This window comes from Oncorhynchus nerka, linkage group LG7 (genome assembly GCF_034236695.1).
Source record: "Oncorhynchus nerka isolate Pitt River linkage group LG7, Oner_Uvic_2.0, whole genome shotgun sequence".
In the NCBI taxonomy this organism is placed as follows: Eukaryota; Metazoa; Chordata; class Actinopteri; order Salmoniformes; family Salmonidae; genus Oncorhynchus; species Oncorhynchus nerka.
The window spans coordinates 12,987,050-13,006,778 of record NC_088402.1 but is presented as its reverse complement, the minus strand read 5'-3'; the positions used below and the strand labels follow the sequence as shown (position 1 = coordinate 13,006,778).

General features: G+C 47.0%; 1 protein-coding gene across 1 annotated transcript; it reads right to left on the bottom strand.

Moving 5' to 3' along the window:
• Positions 1-8,071: 8,071 nt before the first annotated feature.
• On the bottom strand, positions 8,072-18,192 carry LOC115132671 (biotinidase-like). Its single transcript, XM_065020231.1, has 8 exons — positions 17,620-18,192; positions 17,235-17,384; positions 14,531-14,676; positions 13,436-13,613; positions 10,815-11,099; positions 10,307-10,556; positions 9,928-10,169; positions 8,072-9,262 (listed from the first exon to the last, which is right to left on the bottom strand). Exons 1-8 carry the CDS (start codon positions 17,863-17,865, stop codon positions 8,996-8,998), a joined length of 1,764 nt encoding a protein of 587 aa, XP_064876303.1. The 5' UTR covers positions 17,866-18,192; the 3' UTR covers positions 8,072-8,995.
• Positions 18,193-19,729: the final 1,537 nt, after the last annotated feature.

The window sequence follows — 19,729 nt, the reverse complement described above, 5'->3', positions numbered from 1 at the left end:
CACTGTGTGGTGTGTGGTGCATGTTGTTCTTCAGCAATCTCTCTTTGTTTCTCCAGTCTCTCTTTTCAATTTCAATTGAAGGGCTTTATTGGCATGGGAAAACGTATGTTAACATTGCCAAAGCAAGTGAACTAGATAATAAACTATTAAAATGAACAGTAAACATTATACACACAAAATAATAAAAACATTTCAAATGTCATATTTGACCCTTCCTCTGTCTTCATCTCCCTCTCCAGTTAGCAGGGGCTTCTGTCAGCAGCTTTAACATGGTTTAGGACAGAGTTCCCCAACTGGTGGCCCACGGGCCATTTTTATTTGCCCTCCCCCAAGTTTTTGAACAAAACATTACTTATGTTTTATTGTTGGACATAAGACTGTAAAAAACACCAGCAAAACAGCTCACAGTTATTTTAATTTTGGAAGTCTGTTTCAACGTATTCCTAAAAGAGCAATACACTGTATGTGATCGAATACAAACGTAAGCAAGGTTTGAAATGTTTTTAAAATCTTTTGGGGATTTTTGTGGTCCATTTGCAGTCTACAAATGTGCAATTATGTTCCGGCCCCCTGACCATCCGCGGCTGAATCTAGTTGATGATCCTTGGCTTTGGGGATGTATACCCACATTAACACTCCCACACCTCCTAATACCAGCCTAGCCATTAACACTCCCACACCACCTCCTAATACCAGCCTAGCCATTAATATTCCCACACCACCTAGTACCAGCTTAGCCATTAACACTCCCACACCACCTAATACCAGCCTAGCCATTAACACTCCCACACCACCTCCTAATACCAGCCTAGCCATTAATACTCCCACACCTCCTAATACCAGCCATTAATACTCCCACACCACCTAATACCAGCCTAGCCATTAACACTCCCACACCACCTAATACCAGCCTAGCCATGAACACTCCCACACCACCTCCTAATACCAGCCTAGCCATTAATACTCCCACACCTCCTAATACCAGCCATTAACACTCCCACACCACCTAATACCAGCCTAGCCATTAACACTCCCACACCACCTAATACCAGCCTAGCCATTAACACTCCCACACCTCCTAATACCAGCCTAGCCATTAATTCTCCCACACCACCTAATACCAGCCTAGCCATTAACACTCCCACACCACCTCCTAATACCAGCCTAGCCATTAACACTCCCACACCACCAACTAATACCAGCCTAGCCATTAACACTCCCACACCACCTAATACCAGCCTAGCCATTAACACTCCCACACCACCTAATACCAGCCTAGCCATTAACACACTCCCACACCACCTAATACCAGCTTAGCCATTAATTCTCCCACACCACCTAATACCAGCCTAGCCATTAACACTCCCACACCACCTCCTAATACCAGCCTAGCCATTAACACTCCCACACCACCTAATACCAGCCTAGCCATTAACACTCCCACACCAACTCCTAATAACAGCCTAGCCATTAACACTCCCACACCACCTAATACCAGCCTAGCCATTAACCCACCCACACCAACTCCTAATAACAGCCTAGCCATTAACCCTCCCACACCAACTCCTAATACCAGCCTAGCCATTAAAACTCCCACAACAGCCTAGCCATTAACACTCCCACAACAGCCTAGCCATTAACACTCCCACAACAGCCTAGCCATCAACACTCCCACACCAGCCTAGCACCAGCCTAGCCATTCACACTCCCACACCAACTCCTAATACCAGCCTAGCCATTCACACTCCCACACCAACTCCTAATACCAGCCTAGCCATTCACACTCCCACACCAACTCCTAATACCAGCCTAGCCATTCACACTCCCACACAAACTCCTAATACCAGCCTAGCCATTAACACTCCCACACCAGCCTAGCCATTAACACTCCCACATCAACTCTTAATACCAGCCTAGCCATTCACTCTGCCACGCCAACCCCTTATACCAGCCTAGCCATTCACACTCCCACATCAACTCTTAATACCAGCCTAGCCATTAACACTCCCACATCAACTCTTAATACCAGCCTAGCCATTCACTCTGCCACGCCAACCCCTTATACCAGCCTAGCCATTCACACTCCTGCACCAGCCTAGCAATTCACTCTGCCACGCCAACATAGCACCAGCCCGTCAGCACCTAGCACCTGGTTAGAGCATTAGAGCCAGCTGTTCTGCAGTGTTTTCGATGTCAGAAATGTGGTCATGTCGTGTCAGTTTGTATGAAGGGAGGAACCTAGATGTGGAAGGGCTGCTATGTTTTTGTGCCAGTCGGTCCTTGGAAGGAGAGTGGCTGGTGCAAACAGGACTATACCGGGCTTTAACCCTCAGGAGCCAACTAGCTAGATGCACAGGTAAGAGACAAGTGAGAGCCACCAGCGAACCAAGAAACATGGTGTTTATGAAGATTCGGAGACCAGGTAAGTTCAGGGCTGGATGAATGCAGGGGGCTTACCGGGGCTGAAGCTCCTGGGCCCAGGCCCGAAGCTCCTGGGCCCAGGCCCAAGAGGCAAAACAAATGTATATTTCTTATGTTTAAAAATAAATTACGGAAATATATGTAGTATATACAGTGCCTTCGGAAAGTATTCAGACCCCTTGACTTTTTCCACATTTTGTTATATTACAGCCTTATTCTAAAATAAATATAAAATCCCCAGCAATCTACACACAACACCCCGTAATGACAAAGTGAAAACAGGTTTGTAGATTTTTTTGCAAATCGATTACAAATTTTAAAAAACATACCTTATTTACTTAAGTATTCAGTCCCTTTGCTATGAGACTCGACATTGAGCTCAGGTGTTTCCTGTGGTCATCCTTGATGTTGATGAAAGGCACACACCTGTCTATATAAGGTCCCACTGTTGTCAGTGCATGTCTGAGCAAAAACCAAACCATGAGGACAAAGGAATTGTCCGTAGAGCTCTGAGACAGGATTGTGTCGAGGCACAGATCTGGGGAAGGGTACCAAAACATTTCTGCAGCATTGAAGGCCCCCAAGAACCCAGTGGCCTCCATCATTCTTCAATGGAAGATGTTTGGAACCACCAAGATTCTTCCTAGAACTGGCAGCCCAGCCAAACTGAGCAATCGGGGGAGAAGGGCCTTGGTCAGGGAGGTGACCAAGAACCTGATGGTCACTCTGACAGAGCTCCAAAGTTCATCTGTGGAGATCGGAGAACCTTCCAGAAGGACAACAATCTCTGCAGCACTACACAAATCAGGCCTTTATGGTAGAATGGCCAGCGGAAGCCACTCCTCAGTAAAAGGCACATGACAGCCCGCTTGGAGTTTGCCAAAAGGCACCTAAAGACTCGGACCATAAAAAACAAAATGCTCTGGTCTGATGAAACCAACATTTAACTCTTTGGCCTGAATGCCAAGCGTCACGTCCGGATGAAACCTGGCACCATCCCTACGGTGAAGCATGGTGGTGGCAGCATCATGTTATGGGGATGTTTTTCAATGGCAGGGACTAGGAGACTAGTCAGGATCGAGGGAAAGATGAACGGAGCAAAATACAGAGAGATCCTTGATGAAAACCTGCTCAGGACCTCAGATTGGGGCGAAGGTTCAACTTCCAACAGTACAACCACCCTAAAGCACACAGCCAAGACAACATAGGTGTGGCTTCGGGACAAGTCTCTGAATGTCCTTGAGTGGCCCAGCCAGAGCCTGAACCCGATATAACATCTCTGCAGAGACCTGAAAATAGCTGTATAGCGACGCTCCCCAGTCTGAGGTTCTCAAAACATTCACACACATTGTGTTTTGAAAGAACCAATAGTATGGTGTTTGGCGTATTGTTGGACCATCAGGACACTGTGGCGGTTGGGGATGGCCCATCACCTTTTTTGAATCACAGCCTAAGAATGCCAAGTGTGCAAAGCTGTCATCGAGGCAAAGGCTGACTACTTTTGAAGAATCTCAAATATAAAATAATAAAAGTAACCCCTTTTTTGGTTACTGTGTTATTTCATAGCTTTGATGTCTTCGTTATTATTCTAAAATGTAGAAAATAGTAAAAATAAAAACCCTTGAATGAGGTGTCCAAACTGTTTGACTCTTACTGAATGTGTTTTCTGTTTGTAATTTGTTTTTGAGCCAAATAGATTGATTAGAAGTGGTTTATCCACACATCTCCAGTTTAGATAACTCTTCATATTTGTTTAGACATATTCTCACACACGCCACACAGACTCACTCATACGGTCTCTCTCCCTAGGTTATACTGTCCTGTGCTCCTAACAGAGATTTTGCCAACTGTCTCGCTCTCATCCTCAATTCCATGCTGCCCGCCTCAACCCCTGGTCTCCATGGCAACTCTTCCTGCTTCCCAATGGGTCACCATGGCATTCCTTCAATATGTTAATCACTACTCCAACCACCAAATAAAAGGACTGGTCTTTGAGTCCCCTCCCCCTTTGAGGCCTAACCACGCCTCCTAGTCTGCTTCGCCCCACTTTGACCATAAGCTTAACCCCACTGATTCTGAGACGACCTGAAGAAACTACTTTGGCTATACCTCCTCTTCATTGGCAGGATTTTAAGACTACTCTGAACCACTCACTCCACCACAAGGAGAGGTTTAATACTAAAGGAAAACCAGGACTGGACTAGACTGGGTGTCAATAGCGGGTAGCTCCAGTCCTCTAGGATTGGTCCCTGCTACCAAACCTCTGCCCTATGACAATGAGAGAGCTGTGGCTGTATGTATGGAGAGAGCAGAGGGACAATCATAGCCAATGGGACCAACAGAATCTACAGCTCTACTTCCTCTGTATCTCCAGGTCTCTTCCTTTTAGGGGTTTTATTCTAGCCTGGGTACCAGTCTGGTTCTAGGGTAGCCTGGGTACCAGTCTGGTTCTAGGTTAGCATGGGTACCGGTCTGGTTCTAGGTTAGCCTGGGTACCAGTCTGGTTCTAGGTTAGCCTGGGAACCAGTCTGGTTCTAGGTTAGCCTGGGTACAAGTCTGGTTCTAGGGTAGACTGGGTACCAGTCTGGTTCTAGGGTAGCCTGGGTGCCAGTATGGTGCTAGGGTAGCATGGGTACCAGTCTGGTTCTAGGTTAGCATGGGTACCAGTCTGGTTCTAGGTTAGCCTGGGTACCAGTCTGGTTCTAGGTTAGCCTGGGAACCAGTCTGGTTCTAGGTTAGCCTGGGTACCAGTCTGGTTCTAGGGTAGCCTGGGTACAAGTCTGGTTCTAGGGTAGCCTGGGTACCAGTCTGGTTCTAGGGTAGCCTGGGTACCAGTCTGGTTCTAGGGTAGCCTGGGTGCCAGTATGGTGCTAGGGTAGCATGGGTACCAGTCTGGTTCTAGGTTAGCATGGGTACCAGTCTGGTTCTAGGTTAGCCTGGGTACCAGTCTGGTTCTAGGTTAGCCTGGGTACCAGTCTGGTTCTAGGTTAGCCTGGGTACCAGTCTGTGTAGCTAACATGGCACTCCTTGTACTCGTGTAAAACTGTTTAGCATGACAGGACTGGCAAGGAGTGGAATGATAGCTAAACAGACTGGTACCCAGACTAGTTTCATTCTAGTTGAGTTAATCTATTATAATGGTCAAACACAGAGATCACTGTTTACCTCCTAATCCTGAGTCAATACTGAACCGATTCACTGAGTCATTGATTCCTTCAGGAGAGTTATCCTGCCAATTACTACTGTCTGATTCATAGAGTTGATTCCTCCAGGAGAGTTATAATACCAGTTACTACTACTGTCTGATTCATAGAGTTGATTCCTCCAGGAGAGTTATAATACTAGTTACTACTACTGTCTGATTCATAGAGTTGATTCCTCCAGGAGAGTAATAATTAAGCAATAAGGCCCGAGGAGGTGTGGTATATGGCCAATATACCACGGCTAAGGGCTGTTCTTAGGCATGACGCACAGCTGAAACAGGAAGTGTGTGTGTGTGTGTGAAACATTGCCTTTTTCAGGTGAGAGAAGTCTAAAGGCAGACTTAATATGGTGCAATGTTCTTAATAATGACTGATATGAAATAATGATTGTTTCTTTTGAAATGCCGGCGTCGTTCTCCAGACTGGTAAGAATAGATGTTGTGCACTACATAAGGAATAGGAGGTGCATCCCAATCTCTCATTTCTTCCTAACTGTGCACTTGTTCACTTCCCTTCATTGATTTGAAAGGAAATGACTGGCACATGGGCCATGCCTACACCAAATCCAATGCTTTTCAATTTGTGTAGTAGTGCACACTTTGGGAGGAAGTAGAGATTATTAGGCGCGGGAGGTAGCCTAGTGGTTAGAGCGAATGGTTGCTAGATCGAATCCCCGAGCTGACAAAAAAATGCCGTTCTGCCCCTGAACAGGCAGTTAACCCACTGTTCCTAGGCCGTCATTGTAAATAAGAATTTGCTCTCAACTGATTTGCCTTAGTTATATAAATACAATTAGGACTCCCCCCAGGGTGTCATATAATACACTCTATAGGGAATATGGTATCATGATGTCTTCCACTAGGGAAGTGGTTCCCAAACTGTTTATAGTCCTGTTCCACTTCAAACAGTCAACCTCCAGCTGTACCCCCTCTAGCAACACTCTGAAATGTTGTTTTTTTGCCATCATTGTAAGCCTGCCACACAACACACTATACAATACATTTATTAAACATAACGAGCTCTTATAGGACCAGGGCTCAAATAATAATCAATAATTATTATCTTTATTTAACCATTTTACATATAAAACCTTATTTGTTCATCGAAAATGGTGAATAACTCACCACAGGTTAATGAGAAGGGTGTGTTTGAAAGGATGCACATAACTCTGCAATGTTGGGTTGTATTGGAGAGAGTCTCCGTCTTAAATCATTTTCCACACACAGACTGTGCCTGTATTTAGTTTTCATGCTAGTGAGGGCTGAGAATCCACTCTCACATAGGAACGTGGTTGCAAAGGGCATCAGTATCTTCCCAGTGCGATTTGCCAAGGCAAGAAACTCTGAGCGCAGCCCAATGCAGAAATCTAGCAGTAGATTCTGATGAATTCAATTTTCACAGAACCGCTTGTTGCAATTTCGACGAGGCTCTCTAGTTCAGATATCGGTAAGTGGACTGGAGGCAGGGCATGAAAGGGATAACGAATCCAGTTGTTTGTGTCATCCGTTTGGGGAAAGTACCTGTGTAATTGCACACCCAACTCACTCAGGTGCTTTGCTATATCACATTCGACATTGTCCGTAAACTTGAGTTCATTTGCACACAAAAAAATCATGCAATGATGGAAAGAAAGACCTGTTTGTTGTCCTTGTTAATGCAGACAAAGAAGAGCTCCAACTTATTAATCAGAGCCTCAATTTTGTCCCGCACAATTGAATATAGTTGCAGAGAGTCCCTGTAATCCTAGATTCAGATCATTCAGTTGAGAAACAACATCCCCCAGATAGGCCAGTCGTGTGAGAAACTCATCATCATGCAAGCGGTCGGACAAGTGAAAATTATGGTCAGTAAAGAAAACTTTAAGCTCGTCTCTCAATTTAAAAAACGTGTCAATACTTTGCCCCTTAATAACCAGCACACTTCTGTATGTTGTAGAAGAGTTACATGGTCGCTGCCCATATCATTGCATAGTGCAGAAAATACACGAGAGTTCAGGGACCTCTCTAACAAAGTTAACCATTTTCACTGTAGTGTCCAAAACGTATTTCAAGCTGTCAGGCATTCCCTTGGCAGCCAGAGCCTCTCGGTTGATGCTGCAGTGGACCCAAGTGTCGGGAGCAACTGCTTGCACGCGCGTTACCACTGCACTATGTCTCCCTGTCATGGATTTCACGCCATCAGTACAGATCCCAACATCCCAGCTACGTTTGGCTCCATACGGACCATTAGTGAAATTCCCGCGAGAGAGTAACGGTTAATGTGATTGGATGTTCATTATTTGACTAGCTACCTGTATTTCACATTGTGTTGTTATTTCGCTGAACACAAGAAGGTTTAATTTTATTTTTGGCAGTGAAACGAGGCTACTCAGGCAAGAAGAAAAAAACTCAAACGTATAGACCCGTTGGAAAATTATAAATGTGCTGTTTGAAAATGTGAAAAATAGTTTTTAAAAATACAATATTGTTTGTTGTTGGTGAATCATATTTTTATTTGGCGTAACCCCCGACAACATTGCAGAATAGGGTGTCATGGATACAGTTCAGAAACAGGACGGAGTACAAAAGAGAACACTTATTTACTGAGGTAGAAGATTGGTTCACTTTATGGGACCACACAATCATTTAACCCAAACACACACACTCTCTCTCCCTGGTTGCGGTCCCAACAATTAAGACACACCCTATCCCCTCAACCCTCAACTTAAGTGGACACTTCTGATGACGTCTGACGAGTATTCAAAGGAGGAAGGAATGATTTGTAAATGGACCACACTGGGCTGGAAATGTGTCACTCGTTCATCCAGCGATGATTGTGTTTTCAGCCACCGGTAGCTTGTGAGTGCATGTCTACTTATATTAAATGTATCATTATTAATATACGCCTACTGTATGATAGCTAGTAAATGAATTGGCTAAGTAACGTTAGCCTACCCAGCTGGAACTTCTGAAGAATAATTTTTATTTTTTCTCTACAATTTCCAAAAGAACCAAACAAAAACATATTTACTTTTTACGAGATGTGTTTGTGCCGTCATGTGCATTAGTAGCACAGTTTCTAACTTATTTGCATTTGTTTTTACTGTTTTTATGTTGACTTCTCCATTGATGTTGTTTATAAGTTTTCGCTGACAAGATGTACAATCGTCGTGAATTGAATTATGGGGAGTTTCGGGCCCAGCAGTGAACATAATTGTACACTCGCTAAGCCGACTAAAAACGAGGGCTGAGGGGCGAGGGACTTCCCTTGTTTGGCTAATCATTTGGACCGCCCTCCAAGATGGCGGCGGGGATTTCCCCAAGGGCATAAGGCGAGGGTACGTGGACGAGGGTGTATCTTAAGTGTTTGGACCGCAACCTCTCTCACACACCTTAGTCCTGGTCGTACACCCTGCCGTAGAGACATGCGGTCACTAGTCCGACGGTCATCCCTGAGTGTTCCATGGCCACGCGACCATCTGCGGTCGTCTTGACCTGGTCAGGTTGTTCTAGAACCATGCCGCTACCTAGCAACGACGGGTAAACGTGACTGGTTCCGAACTTCCCCTCCAATAGGAAGTCAACTCTCGACTCTGCCTCCTCCACTTCCTGTCCACAGGAGCTGACCTCCGACCCCAAACAGCGGACCAACGCGCACACCTGGAGGGGGAGGGGTTAATCATCAATACTATGCATGAACTGTTGTACTACTGCAAGAGGCTTAACTATTGGAAGATCACAGCTGGACATGAGGTAAAAACTCAAGCTTAGGAACTGGTAGACTGTATACTGAGTAGAACTGGTATACTGAGTAGAACTGGTAGACAGTATACAGTCTACCAGTTCTACTCAGTATACAGTCTACCAGTTCTACTCAGTATACAGAGTAGAACTAGTATACAGAGTAGAACTGGTATACTGAGTAGAACTGGTGTACTGAGTAGAATTGGTAAACTGTATACTGAGTAGAACTGGTATACTGAGTAGAACTGGTATACTGAGTAGAACTGGTGTACTGAGTAGAATTGGTAAACTGTATACTGAGTAGAACTGGTATACTGAGTAGAACTGGTAGACTGTATACTGAGTAGAACTGGTAGACTGTATACTGAGTAGAACTGGTATACTGAGTAGAACTGGTATACTGTATACTGAGTAGAACTGGTAGACTGTATACTCAGTAGAACTAGTAAACTGTATACTAGAAGTTGAATACTAACAAATACTGCAAGTATACACAGTGCAGGAGTCCTCCAAGCAGTTCCAAATGGAAGTTGTAATGTTTACCAGTTCTACTCAGTATAAATTTAAACGTTGGTCCCTACCTGTACATTGTAGCGTCCGTTAACCGTGTGAGTGCCAGAGAACGCTCCTAGAGCATAGAGCTCCGTATTGCTCCCCTGTGGGGAGCGTTGGTACTGCAGGTGGCAGCAGAAACGACCGTCACACACTGTCAGCTGGCCCTCTGAACCACTCAGCAGGAGGAAGGAGAAGGGATCATACATCATAGAGGAGGTGAAAGGAAAGGGGGATGAGGGAGAGAAGGCAGGAGGAGAGGTAGAGAGAGAATCCTCCTGGCAGTGTTGGCTCTCCTGTAGACAGAACCCAGAGTTGCCCTCCCTCTGTCCAGACAGAGGCTTAGGTGACCTGGTATAAGCAGTCTCTCCTCCTGCCTTCCCCTCTCCTCTTGCAGTCTGTCCTCCTGCCTCCCCTCTCCCTCTCCTCTTGCAGTCTGTCCTCCGGCCTCTCCCTCTCCACCTGCCTCACCCTCTCCTCCTGCCTCCCCCTCTCCTCTTGCAGTCTCTCCTCCTGCCTCCCCCTCTCCCCTTGCAGTCTCTCCTCCTGCCTCCCCCTCTCCTCCTGCCTCCCCCTCTCCCCTTGCAGTCTCTCCTCCCGCCTCCCCCTCTCCTCCTGCCTCCCCCTCTCCTCTTGCAGTCTCTCCTCCTGCCTCCCCCTCTCCCCTTGCAGTCTCTCCTCCTGCCTCCCCTCTCCTCTTGCAGTCTCTCCTCCTGCCTCCCCTCTCCCCTTGCAGTCTCTCCTCCTGCCTCCCCTCTCCTCTTGCAGTCTCTTCTCCTGCCTCCCCCTCTCCTCTTGCAGTCTCTCCTCCTGCCTCCCCCTCTCCTCTTGCAGTCTCTCCTCCTGCCTCCCCCCTCTCCCTCTCCTCCTGCCTCCCCCCCTCTCCTCCTGCCTCCCCCTCTCCCTCTCCTCCTGCATGCCCCTTGGCCCTTGTCTCTGTTCCCAGCCAGGCAGTGTCCAGTACAGGTATCCTCAGCACCAGCAGCCTCCCCTCCTCTGGCTGCCCAGCCCTGGCATGGTGGTAGATGGCAGTACCAGGGGTGAAGATGCCACTTCCTGTCATACCCAGGCTGTCTGCCCTGATGTTAGCCGCCAGCAGAGTGGTGTTAGCTCCCAGACTGAAGGCTCTCTGGAACTGAACGGCTGACAACAGAGGAAGCTGGTTCATCCAGGCTGTAGGGTAGACCATCTGTCTGACACCCTGAGGAGAAATATAAAGTCAGAGACATTAACACAGAGACATTAACACAGAGACATTAACACAGAGACATTAACACAGAGACATTAACACAGACATTAACACAGAGACATTAACACAGACACATTAACACAGAGACATTAACACAGACACATTAACACAGAGACATTAACACAGACACATTAACACAGAGACATTAACACAGACACATTAACACAGAGACATTAACACAGAGACATTAACACAGACACATTAACACAGACACATTAACACAGACACATAGACATTAACACAGACACATTAACACAGAGACATTAACACAGACATATTAACACAGACACATTAACACAGAGACATTAACACAGACATTAACACATTAACACAGAGACATTAACACAGACACATTAACACAGACACATTAACACAGACATTAACACAGACACATTAACACAGAGACATTAACACAGACACATTAACACAGAGACATTAACACAGAGACATTAACACAGACACATTAACACAGAGACATTAACACAGAGACATTAACACAGACACATTAACACAGACACATTAACACAGACACATTAACACAGAGACATTAACACAGAGACATTAACACAGACACATTAACACAGACACATTAACACAGACTGTTAACAACTTCATTTTGGATGCATAATCAAACATTGTGGGGGAAAAAGGTGTGTGTGTGTGTGTGTGTGTGTGTGTGTGTGTGTGTGTGTGTGTGTGTGTGTGTGTGTATAATAATCACTTGGTGAGAGCTTATATTTGTCCTATTACACCTGTGTGTATTAATACACGTGTGTGAATTGTAAATGTTTATTTTTGAACATATCCCACTCTCATGATACACCCTCAGAGTGCAGGTCACAGCCAGGGTCTGCCATCGACAACTCTCCCTGATACACCCTCAGAGTGCAGGTCACAGCCAGGGTCTGCCATCGACAACTCTCCCTGATACACCCTCAGAGTGCAGGTCACAGCCAGGGTCTGCCATCGACAACTCTCCCTGATACACCCTCAGAGTGCAGGTCACAGCCAGGGTCTGCCATCGACAACTCTCCCTGATACACCCTCAGAGTGCAGGTCACAGCCAGGGTCTGCCATCGACAACTCTCCCTGATACACCCTCAGAGTGCAGGTCACAGCCAGGGTCTGCCATCGACAACTCTCCCTGATACACCCTCAGAGTGCAGGTCACAGCCAGGGTCTGCCATCGACAACTCTCCCTGATACACCCTCAGAGTGCAGGTCACAGCCAGGGTCTGCCATCGACAACTCTCCTGATACACCCTCAGAGTGCAGGTCACAGCCAGGGTCTGCCATCGACAACTCTCCCTGATACACCCTCAGAGTGCAGGTCACAGCCAGGGTCTGCCATCGACAACTCTCCCTGATACACCCTCAGAGTGCAGGTCACAGCCAGGGTCTGCCATCGACAACTCTCCCTGATACACCCTCAGAGTGCAGGTCACAGCCAGGGTCTGCCATCAACAACTCTCCCTGATACACCCTCAGAGTGCAGGTCACAGCCAGGGTCTGCCATCGACAACTCTCCCTGATACACCCTCAGAGTGCAGGTCACAGCCAGGGTCTGCCATCAACAACTCTCCCTGATACACCTCAGAGTGCAGGTCACAGCCAGGGTCTGCCATCGACAACTCTCCCTGATACACCCTCAGAGTGCAGGTCACAGCCAGGGTCTGCCATCAACAACTCTCCCTGATACACCCTCAGAGTGCAGGTCACAGCCAGGGTCTGCCATCGACAACTCTCCCTGATACACCCTCAGAGTGCAGGTCACAGCCAGGGTCTGCCATCAACAACTCTCCCTGATACACCCTCAGAGTGCAGGTCACAGCCAGGGTCTGCCATCGACAACTCTCCCTGATACACCCTCAGAGTGCAGGTCACAGCCAGGGTCTGCCATCGACAACTCTCCCTGATACACCCTCAGAGTGCAGGTCACAGCCAGGGTCTGCCATCGACAACTCTCCCTGATACACCCTCAGAGTGCAGGTCACAGCCAGGGTCTGCCATCGACAACTCTCCCTGATACACCCTCAGAGTGCAGGTCACAGCCAGGGTCTGCCATCGACAACTCTCCCTGATACACCCTCAGAGTGCAGGTCACAGCCAGGGTCTGCCATCGACAACTCTCCCTGATACACCCTCAGAGTGCAGGTCACAGCCAGGGTCTGCCATCGACAACAGCGATGCAGGAGCAATTAGGGTTAAGTATCTTAAAACCTTTTGGTTACTGGCCCAACGCTCTAACCACAGGGCCACCTGCCGCCCTCGGAGCTTCCTGTACGTACCTGCTCCAGTAGTCTGACGGTAGGGTCATGGAACAGGATGTCGAAGCAGGTGAACACTCCAAAGCGTCCGGCGAACGGCGTGTCAAAGGTCACCACCTCCAGTGTGGGCGGGGCATCGAAGGCCTTCTCAAAGTACAGGTTGTGTTTGTGATAGCGTGCCGCCAGGGAACCATCCCACCTGCAGTGAATGGGAGAACAAACATTGATTTATCATCTATCTATAACTCAACTCATTGTGTAAAAAATAAATCATACAATTATTATTAAACATACAGTACATACAGAGAATGGCTGATGGTGGGGGCGCGTTTTAAATGAACAATTAACTCTTAACAATATAGCACATCATCCCTGTATGTAAACACAATATAATGTCATTTCCCTATTCCAGGAGCACAAACATCATCCCTGTATATAATGTCATTACCCTATTCCAGGAGCACAAACATCATCCCTGTATATAATGTCATTACCCTATTCCAAGAGCACAAACATCATCCCTGTATATAATGTCATTACCCTATTCCAAGAGCACAAACATCATCCCTGTATATAATGTCATTACCCTATTCCAGGAGCACAAACATCATCCCTGTATATAATGTCATTACCCTATTCCAAGAGCACAAACATCATCCCTGTATATAATGTCATTACCCTATTCCAAGAGCACAAACATCATCCCTGTATATAATGTCATTACCCTATTCCAAGAGCACAAACATCATCCCTGTATATAATGTCATTACCCTATTCCAAGAGCACAAACATCATCCCTGTATATAATGTCATTACCCTATTCCAAGAGCACAAACATCATCCCTGTATATAATGTCATTTCCCTATTCCAAGAGCACAAACATCATCCCTGTATATAATGTCATTACCCTATTCCAGGAGCACAAACATCATCCCTGTATATAATGTCATTACCCTATTCCAGGAGCACAAACATCATCCCTGTATATAAACACAATATAATGTCATTTCCAAGAGAACCTCTGGAGGTTTTGGAAAACCTGGAACTCCCTGTCCATCTTTTATTCTCTAGCGGCACATGAATAACGTGTTCAAAACAGAAGTAACACCGGTAACCTGAAGACAACATCAGTGTTGAACTGCCAGCGCCCATCGGGGGGGCAGGTGGGGTGAGAGGTCTGGCGGCAGGGCTGGAGGTCAGCCATGTTGGCCACCAGGTAAAGACGGTGACGTCGAGCCATGCAGCTCAACCTCTGGAGGACCTGAGAGAGAACAGGACAGAATACACATTTGACGATATTTGATCCCCCCCCCAAAACATATACCAAAAGACACTGTGTACAAAACATTAGGAACACCTGCTCTTTCCATAGTGGAGCTGAAGGGGAGACAGGTTAATGAAGAACTGTTAAGCCTTGAGACAATTGAGACATGGATTGTGTATGTGCGCCACTCAGAGAGCGAATGGGCAAGACAAAAAATGTAGGTGCCTTTGAACAGGATATGGTAGTAGGTGCCTTTGAACAGGATATGGTAGTAGGTGCCTTTGAACAGGATATGGTAGTAGGTGCCTTTGAACAGGATATGGTAGTAGGTGCCAGGTGCACCTGTTTGTGTCAAGAACTGCAACGCTGCTGGGTTTTTCACGCTCAACGGTTTTCCGTGTGTATCAATAATGGTCCACCACCAAAAAGACTTCCAACCAACTTGACACAACCGTGGGAAGCATTGGAGTCCACATGGGCCAGCATCCCTGTGGAAGCATTGGAGTCCACATGGGCCAGCATCCCTGTGGAAGCATTGGAGTCCACATGGGCCAGCATCCCTGTGGAAGCATTGGAGTCCACATGGGCCAGCATCCCTGTGGAAGCATTGGAGTCCACATGGGCCAGCATCCCTGTGGGAAGCATTGGAGTCCACATGGGCCAGCATCCCTGTGGAAGCATTGGAGTCCACATGGGCCAGCATCCCTGTGGAAGCATTGGAGTCCACATGGGCCAGCATCCCTGTGGGAAGCATTGGAGTCCACATGGGCCAGCATCCCTGTGGAAGCATTGGAGTCCACATGGGCCAGCATCCCTGTGGAAGCATTGGAGTCCACATGGGCCAGCATCCCTGTGGAAGCATTGGAGTCCACATGGGCCAGCATCCCTGTGGAAGCATTGGAGTCCACATGGGCCAGCATCCCTGTGGAAGCATTGGAGTCCACATGGGCCAGCATCCCTGTGGAAGCATTGGAGTCCACATGGGCCAGCATCCCTGTGGGAAGCATTGGAGTCAACATGGGCCAGCATCCCTGTGGGAAGCATTGGAGTCAACATGGGCCAGCATCCCTGTGGGAAGCATTGGAGTCCACATGGGCCAGCATCCCTGTGGAACGCTTTCGACACATTGTAGAGTCCATGCCTCGATGAACTGCAACTCACTCGGATGCCTTCTCTGGTGAGAGAGTTTCAGCAGAGAGCATTTTTAAAATGTATTTGACCCCCATAGTACCCCCATAGAGACTGCCAGAGGTCCGGACAACAAGCCCTCCGATTTGACACACTGAACTCTGTCTGAGAAGTAGTTGCTGAACCAGGTGAGGCAGTCACTTGAGAAACCAAGGCTGTTGAGTCTGCCGATAAGAATGTGGTGATTGACAGAGTCGAAAGCCTTAGCCAGATCAATGAATACGGCTGCACAGTAATGTCTTTTATCGATGGCGGTTATGATATCGTTTAGTACCTTGACCGTGGCTGAGGTGCACCCGTGACCAGCTCGAAAACCGGATTGCACAGCGGAGATATGAGACGAGGCAAGAGGGTTCACTCACCAAAATCTGTCCAGAATAAATCCAATGCGTTTCAATGGGCTTAATATGCAGTCTAAGCTTGTCGCCTGCCTGCCTTGGGGACAAAGACTCACATTTTTGGCCGGAGATATGAGCATTTCGTCTCTCCAGAATGTATCTGTCCAGCTCTCCAGAATGCATCTGTCCAGCTCTCCAGAATGCATCTGTCCAGCTCTCCAGAATGCATCTGTCCAGCTCTCCAGAATGCATCTGTCCAGCTCTCCAGAATGCATCTGTCCAGCTCTCCAGAATGCATCTGTTCTGGTCACTGGCGTGGGAAACTCTGAGGGACTAAAATAGGCTAGTTGATATAATGTTGCATGTTTGCTAGCGACAGCTTCCGGCCAACCCAGTTGATTTGATACGAAGTTACACTTCAATAGCTCAAGTCAAGACAGATAGAAAGGGAGGCAGAGATGAATGTGATTGAAAGAACCTGCATTTTCATCAGGATATTTTCTACTGTTATTAGTCAGTTTTAGACCTATGTATAGACTTTAGTTGACTATGGAACTTCTAGGCTTACTGCTGCATTGGACAATAGGCTATCTTTCAGTTCTATGCGCTAATTTATTTAACTGCCAATAGATCAGTGTATCAGAGTGTCCATATGGCTGAGGCTGGTATTCTTGCCTCAGTTGAATTTTAACTTAAAGATTTTTCCGATTTTTATTATTAACCACGTGACAATGATTCTGAGAAATTAAAACGTTACTAATTGAAATGAAAGTGTTCCACGAAAATGCGCATATAAAAATAATAACAACTGGCACAAAGATCGGTAGAAATGGTAGGATAAATTGTAAGCTTCCCCAAACTTGAAACTCACGAGCTGCCTATTGCCTCGACTATCACACTGTTTTAAAAAACTATTGTGAACGTTCATGCGCATGCACACACAGGAGGTCCCCCGAAAAAAAACGTACCCGCATATAGAAATCAAAGGCCCGCCCAACTGATTCGTTCTGGATCCGGCTCTGTACATACCTCAGTGTGGGTGTGTCTGTCTGTCTGTGTACAGGGGTTCCAGTCCTCAGACTGTGGGTCAGGGATGGTCTCTAGGTAAGCAGAGATGGACAGACGACTGAAGTTAAACCCCTGAAGACCATCCTCTGGAAATACTATGATCTGAGACCCCTGAAAGAGAGAGAATTAGGGAAACGGGTGAGACTCGAAAGGGAGAAGAGCTTTAAAGCTAACTTCAGCCCTTAAAGCAAGATTGATGTGTATCCTTCCTGTCAAAGACAAGTGTAACCCAGTCCTGAAGAGCTTAGCGGCAGGGTGTGCAGGCTTTAGTTCCAGCCCTGCACTAACACATCTGGCTATGTTAAATCAAAGAGAAGACCCCCCACCCCCCCTAAATGTAGCCAACCTGTTCCGCAGCTCGCGCGGCCTGCTCCTCGTACACATCCAGGTTGCTCATCATGTGCTTGAGCGCCGCGGCCCGGGACAGAGGTACGTGCGGCTCCGGGTTCAGAATAACCCGGTGCTCGTATACCGCAGCCACGTAGGATTGGCCGGGAGTCCCCTCTGACCTGTCCCCAGCCCGAGTTAACGTTACGGGGAACCGACAAAGAACAGCCACCGCCGCCACCGCCTGGAGGACACGGAGGGCCATGGCTGACTGACCAGAGCCCGGGATAGATGGGGAACTCTGCTAGGGAGGACCGGTCAGTACGAGTTCAATGGTCACTCAGTCCAAAGTTCTCAACACTCGTTAAACAAATAAAACCGCGAGTTTGTTTCTAATTCTCATCTGTTTCACAAAAGTATAGCTGTTGATAGAATGGATGCAATATCAACACGTTGTTGTTACATTAACTAGCTACTGTAGCTATATCTAATAAATGTTGGTTGTTGTTTCTACTGCCTTGCCTTCTTCTTCTTTAAGGTTTTATGGCAGACTATTGCTGTATTGCCGGCTCCTACTTACTGTGCGGAGTATGGTTGAAAAGTGCAGCTGACATCGTTCCTGCCTTCGGTGATAGGCTGTTGGCTTGACTGAGGGCGTGTTCTTCAGTCTGAACCCATGCAGCGCTGCGGTATGACCGCTAGGGGGCAGCAGCTCACTAAATATACAGTAGCCAAATATATTTTTGTTTTAGCCAGTATTTTTGTATACTAGGATGCTGGTTCGGGTTCCTGTTTTTTGAGCTTGTGGGAGATCTGTCGACGTGCTGTTGAGCACGACGTTGCCCCTGGTTGCTTCTGTGTATCGCTCTAGATGGGAGTCTGTTAGATGACTGAATGTGATGTAGATGTTGAGTGCCTTCACTGAAAGTAGATTGTAGTTTTTAATATTCAATATATAAATGTATATATAGATGAGAAATAAAAAGTCACATCTACAGTGGTTCTTCCTTTAGAAGTTGCGTCAGGCTGCAGCACAGCTGTTGTGTTAATTTATTTATTTAATGTAACCAATATTGAACGGGGCAGGTCAGTGAGCACCGCCCCGTAGCACTTCACGTCTGTAGCCATGAAGTGCTTTGAAAGGCTGGTCATGGCTCACATCAACAGCATCCTTCCATGAAACCCTAGACCCACTCTAATTAGCATACCGCCCCAACCGATCCACAGATGACGCAATCTCAATCTCACTCCACACTGCCCTTTCCCACCTGGACAAGAGGAACACCTACGTGTAAATGCTGTTCATTGACTACAGCTCAGTGTTCAACACCATAGTGTCCTCGGAGCTCATCACTAAGCTAAGGACCCTGGGACTAAACACCTCCCTCTGCAACTGGATCCTGGACTTCCTGACAGGCCGCCCCCAGGTGGTAAGAGAAGGCAACAACACGTCTGCCACGCTGACCCTCAACACTGGGGCCCCTCAGGGGTGTGTACTTAGGCTCCTCCTGTACTCTCTGTTCACCCATGACTGCATGGCCAAACACGACTCCCAACGCCATCATTAAGATTGCTGACGACACAATGTGGTAGGTCTGATCACCAACAACGATGAGACAGCCTACAGGGAGGAGGTAAGAGAACTGGCAGTGTGGTGCCAGGACAACAACCTCTCCCTCAATGTGAGCAAGACAAAGGAGCTGATCGTGGCCTACAGGAAAAGGCGGACCGAACAGGCCCCCATTAACATCGAAGGGGCTGTAGTGGAGCGGGTCAAGAGTTTCAGTTTCCTTGGTGTCCACATCACCAACAAACTATCATGTTCCAAACATACCAAGACAGTCGTGAAGAGGGCACGACAAAACCTTTTCCCTCAGGAGACTGAAAAGACTTGGTATGGGTCCTCTGATCCTAAAAATATATTCTACTCAATCCATAGGCTTCATTAATGTCATTCAGACTGTTGTGAAGTCAATACAACAAGCTATGATAGCTGAGGTTAATGGCTAGGTTCTGAACTAATATTTATTCCAAACGTTTTAGGGTCCATACACAGATCAGCTACATAGCTAGCTACACATCCATAGGCATACAGGTATTTTTATCCTCTACTGCACAATAAGCAAGGA